At 39.8% G+C, this 5,310-nt stretch overlaps 1 protein-coding gene across 1 annotated transcript; it reads left to right on the forward strand.

The window, feature by feature from the left end:
- The first annotated feature begins 1,148 nt into the window (after nucleotides 1-1,148).
- Nucleotides 1,149-4,494, forward strand: LOC107757063 (uncharacterized). Its single transcript, XM_016574433.1, has 2 exons — nucleotides 1,149-1,212; nucleotides 3,631-4,494. The coding sequence occupies exon 2, from the start codon at nucleotides 3,631-3,633 to the stop codon at nucleotides 4,243-4,245; it is 615 nt and encodes a 204-aa protein (XP_016429919.1). The 5' UTR covers nucleotides 1,149-1,212; the 3' UTR covers nucleotides 4,246-4,494.
- Nucleotides 4,495-5,310: the final 816 nt, after the last annotated feature.

Below are 5,310 nucleotides of genomic sequence, written 5' to 3' on the forward strand. Positions count from 1 at the left end.
GTATCCCAGACACGGTCTCAGTCTGCTGTGGTGGTTTGCTGATGAATGTGTTTACATAGGTGGCGACGGCAGGATGATTGCACACTACGACCCAAAAAGTAAATACTTTGGCTTCCACCCGTTCCATTACTTAGATGGACTTCTTCCTGATACAAGTTTACCGTATGATGTGGGCAACCTGCACCATCCGGGCGCACTGCCTCTTTATGTTACTAAGTATTACTACCACGGCAATGCAGATAACAGCAACATAGATCGCATTGTTGTTTCGGTCGCCTCAGACTGGAATAACAATGGTTTGACAGGATTTATGTGACACGACACTTGAATCAGACGGCCTTCAATGAGACCTGCACCTACCGCATCAGCCAAGGCCTCATCAGGATCATTCAAAGCCTGCAATGGTCAGATTTCATAGGACAAGTTAAGATCAAGCAGCGCCGTAATCTACACTTTCGTTATTGACATTGTGTTATGTGTATGTGTGTGTGTTATCTATGCAGTGCAGTCTGGATATAAAGTCACTCGTAGTTAAAACCAAACATTCCTGTTTATCCTAAATAATTGCCTTACACAATGTCTTCATCATGGACTTTTAACAAATTAATTGATTTTTAAACGCTGTTCTTTTGAACTTTCTAATCATCAGTCACTCCTGAAAATAAAAATTAAAAAAAAGTATCAGGGTTTCCGCAAAAATATGAAGCAGTAAAAACAGTTTTCAACAGTAATCAGAAATGTTTCTTGAGCAGCAAATCAGCATATTAGAATGATTTCTGAAGGATCATGAGACACTGAAGACTGGAGTAATGATGCTGAAAATTCAGCTTTGATCACAGCAATAAATTATATTTTAAAATGTATTTTAAATTGCAATAATATTGCATGGTATTACTGTTTTTTCACTGTACTTTTTTGAGTAAATATATACAGCATCCCACAATGCAATGTGCCTAACTTTACCTTCAATGGAAATAATATCAACTGCACCATTTAACAGTTGATCAGTTAGTTGACTTGGATAGTATTTGTTATACCGGATGATGGCACTCAAAACAACTGTTAAAGGAAACCAGAAAAAAGTCATCCGCTTTCATTGCACTTCCCCCCAAATGAGCTTCTCTTCTTCCTCTACTTCACTCCTGCTGCGGCGAGCAAAACAACACGACAGAAGAGATTTCTGCAACTACAACTATATTTGATAACAAAGAGGTACAGTAGCCTTTGTGTTTTATTATTCTTTTTCTGTTTGCACTCAAAGAGTTATTTCGGCTGTAACTTTCTGCTCTTTGACTCTTGCAAGATCAGTCGTGTGTGATGAATTTTAAGCACGCTACATACTATCATTAGTTAGCTCGCCGTTTATAAAGCTCAGAAATTTAGAACCAGGGCTAGTTGTTATAAAGGGAATTTGTCAAATATTAACTAAGGTTTTGACTCAAGTTAACCCTTTAAAGCTTACTGTATCACATTTGTTGCGCAAATTTCTAAGGCGTTGCAGAGTTTTATGTGCGTACAGAGGTGGCTGTGCAGAGCTGAATTTGAGGTAAAAGAGATAATAAATATGATCATAAAATATGATCGTGGTTTTGCGCAGCTTGTCGGTGAACAACGGCTCTGTGTAGTTAATGCTGCTCCATTTGAAAGCCCGAACGTGATGGAGATTTACCGCTGATTAAAGAACCGGGTTTACTGACAAGATGCACGTTAAATATCGCATGCGATTTATCGTGCAGCCCTAATTTTAACTAATTGCAGAGATTCGAAGTGGTTATCTGATTCAATTATCTGATATCAATTCTGTTGGTCTGACAAGGGTTTTTATGTAGTTTCAAGAAAACTGCATTTCTTAGTATTTGAGACTCAAAAGGTTTCGTTAGCTGGAAAATATGCAGTTGCATTTTTTCGAAATTGCGAAATATGCTGCGACTGCCTCCATAACCTGCCCATAAACAAACAGTAAACAGCTCTGAGGACATATTTTAACATCAAAAGTATTTATATTCTGCATCTTTATGAATAAAATCGTTTATTTTACACAAAGCATCAGGCTTTTCCATCACGCGAAAAGACCGACACGACGCTCATTTAGGTGACTCGCACCGCACCGCGCGCCTGTATTAGTGCTGGGCGGTATACCGGTTCATACCGAAACCCGGTGTTTATTTTTGTTACGATATGAATTTTTAAAATACCGCAATACCGGTGTATGTCGCTTAAACAATGTTCGGAACGCGACACTGTTTGAAAGGGGTCACTTTTCACTGTTGCACTGTGGTGAGGGAACAGCTGTATGTGTTACTAAGCGTGAAAGTTCCGAAACTGAAGCTGTAGAACTAATAGAACGTGATGACACAGAAGAACTCATCCACAATATCCACATTGACCGCCACAAACATCCACCGCCCCTGCCATCAGCTCCTGTGTCTCACACACACACGAGCGCAACTTTAGCACTAGATTTAGCAACTTTCAGACCCTTTTAGCGGCTTTTTTCCATAGAATATTCATACTGACAACCCTAGCGACTTTTTTGGATAAACCTTAGCTATGGTTCAGTTGGAAGATTCAGTGCTGTCCCGCGAACGCGAGGTCTGACTTTCCCGGAGAAGTGTCACCTCTCTCTGCGTCTGTTCTGTGCAGTGAGCGGCAGAGAAGCAGTGCATTCAGTTAACCGCACTGCAGCCGACTCGTCAATAAATGAGTACAAAACAGTGTTTCCTAGCACCTGTCGCTTACTGATTGTTTGGAATTATAAATATGAGCGTAGTTCGTCTGTTAATATCACATGCACTTTTATTTATTTATTTTTTTTTAGTTTGTTACTCAGACGCAGGCAGTGCGCTGCATGAGATAAAAAAGTAATATAGCCAAAACAACCACATAGCCGCTCTTTAGTGTTAGATGCATGTTGATTTTATCAGACGATGCCGCGATTATAAATGAGTGACTCCTGGTTAACATGTATTAAAAGGGGTCGTGTTTAGTCACTATTTATTTAGTGTGGTATTTTTTGACAATATTCACTCATCATGACAGTAAAATAGGGCATTCTAAGTCAATATACTGCAGTATTTCCTCTCTCAATCAGTAGAAAATATGGTTAACACCCGGTCATGCATGAAAAAAAAAATACCGTCATGTACCGTGAAACCGGTATAATTTTGAAAAATACCGTGATAAACATTTTTGGTCATACCGCCCAGCACTAGCCTGTATGATGCTTTGCATAAAATTGAACGATATACAGCACAGTAACGATTTTATAGATAAAATAAAATGTACACAAACCAGTATTTTACCAAAGAAATGCATCAATTCGATGGCGCTTAGAACTGCTCTCTCCTGAAGAAGACGCAAAATCCCCGCGATAAATAACTCAACCGCTGGGTTACGTCTGACCCAGGATCTGAGTAACACAAAAACTACCCAAACATCGAGTCGTTACATTTGACCCAGGAGCTGGGTAACACTAAACTACCCAAAAACTGAAAAAATAACCCAAAAAATGACCCAAAAGGCTCCACCCAGCATTTGGGTTAAAAAAAATAACCCAGGATTTTTTAGAGTGTAGTGAATGCATTATTATTTAATAATTAACAATTGTTTATCTTTTCATCTTTCCATCAGATGAAGCCCATGCTGCAAAAAATCACAACTATATCCCAGCTAGAAGAGTGTGGATTCGGTCAGCCTTGGCCCAGACATGGACTCAAGCTGTTGTACTGGTTTGCTAAAGACTGTATTTGGGTTAATGATGATGACGACATGTTTCTGGCATGTGACCCGGCAAAGGAAGACTTTGGCTTTCACCTCTTTGAGAACAGATACGCTAAATGTAAAGGGAAACTTCTTCCAGATTTGGAGTTTCCCTACTACTTGCTGGGCAATCTGAACTCACCAGGAGCTGATATGCTGCCAAACTACATCAAGGAACACAACACCAGCCAGCAAGACGACAGCAACGTGGACCGCATCATTGTCACCGCTCACGGAGAGTGGAGGTTTGGGAAAATTTACGTGACCACGCACAAAGATAAGTCAAGTTTTGATCCATACGCCACATTTCATATCTCCAGGAGCCTCCTGAAGAACATCAAATCATTCCAGAATCTAGAAGACTTTCTGCAGACCATTGGATATCAGAAGCCAGAATTCCGGATGGCTATGTTGAGTATTAGCGATGTTTACGCAGATACTGATACACCATCTCGAAACTGTGTCTGTAGCTGTACCATACTCTGAAATTATTTGGGAGGAAAAGTTGCAGGGAAAGTCTCAGAGAGGCTTTTCACACTGGGTAAAGGAACAGTTCGCACTATTAATTTAGAAGTGGGTTATGAAACCCCTTTCAGGATCACCACCGCTTTTGCACCACTAACACCGCATTTATGGCTAGACATTTAGCAACCGACAGCCAATCGTGTGCCTCATAAAACCCTTTCACACATACAGTATTTACTGGTAAATTACTATTAAGAGATCATGTGTAAATAGGACCTTTTCAAAAATACCGGTAAATTCGTTCTGGCAATTTACTGGTATGAGAAGTTGTAACATTACAATTAGCGGCAATGTGTTCTGTGTGAACGCAGAACGAGATTAGATGTCTACTCTGGGCCAATCATAACATTCTGATGCAGATGACGCATTTACTCCTATTGTGTTATTTTACTATATATTATGTTATTTACTCAATATGGTATTATCTTACTTAAAAATATGATGTATGGTCATGAAAGTGTGAAAGAAAAATTCATTTTATTGATTTTGCATGATTTTATTCATATGCTTATGGAACATTGTGTATTGCCTGCTTTACTTAGAACTGCTTTGAAGTCAGAATGAGATATGGTTTGGGGCCTAAAGAAAAAGATGTATGGGTGACAAGGGGTTCGTGCAGGCCTAAGTTGGGCTCGGGGGTGGGGGGATGACAACTGGGAGACCCAAAGACACCTGTCCATGACCTAGAAGGTCACCATGTCCCTGAGGGCCCGAGTCTTAGAAGTATGATATAGTGGAATGTGTTTTTGACTTTCTTACTATGTGTGGAAAAGTACAGTTGTTAAGAGATGTAACCTTGAAAGCTAGGGAAGAGATAAAGGTGGAGGAAACCCTCCCTTCTTTGTCGCACTCTGCAGCAACTTGTGTTTCTGTATGACTGTCTGACCTTTCTTGCAAGAAATAAAACCTTTGAAAAAAGACAATTGAGTGACTTTGTCTCTTATGCGGCGGTGAGAGTCATTTTTATTTTGCCACAACAAAAGTAATCAATATACTGATCAATATGCTGAATTATTCCAACACTGG

This window comes from Sinocyclocheilus rhinocerous, unplaced genomic scaffold, assembly GCF_001515625.1.
Source record: "Sinocyclocheilus rhinocerous isolate Xijiao unplaced genomic scaffold, SAMN03320098_v1.1 scaffold563, whole genome shotgun sequence".
Classification (NCBI taxonomy): Eukaryota; Metazoa; Chordata; class Actinopteri; order Cypriniformes; family Cyprinidae; genus Sinocyclocheilus; species Sinocyclocheilus rhinocerous.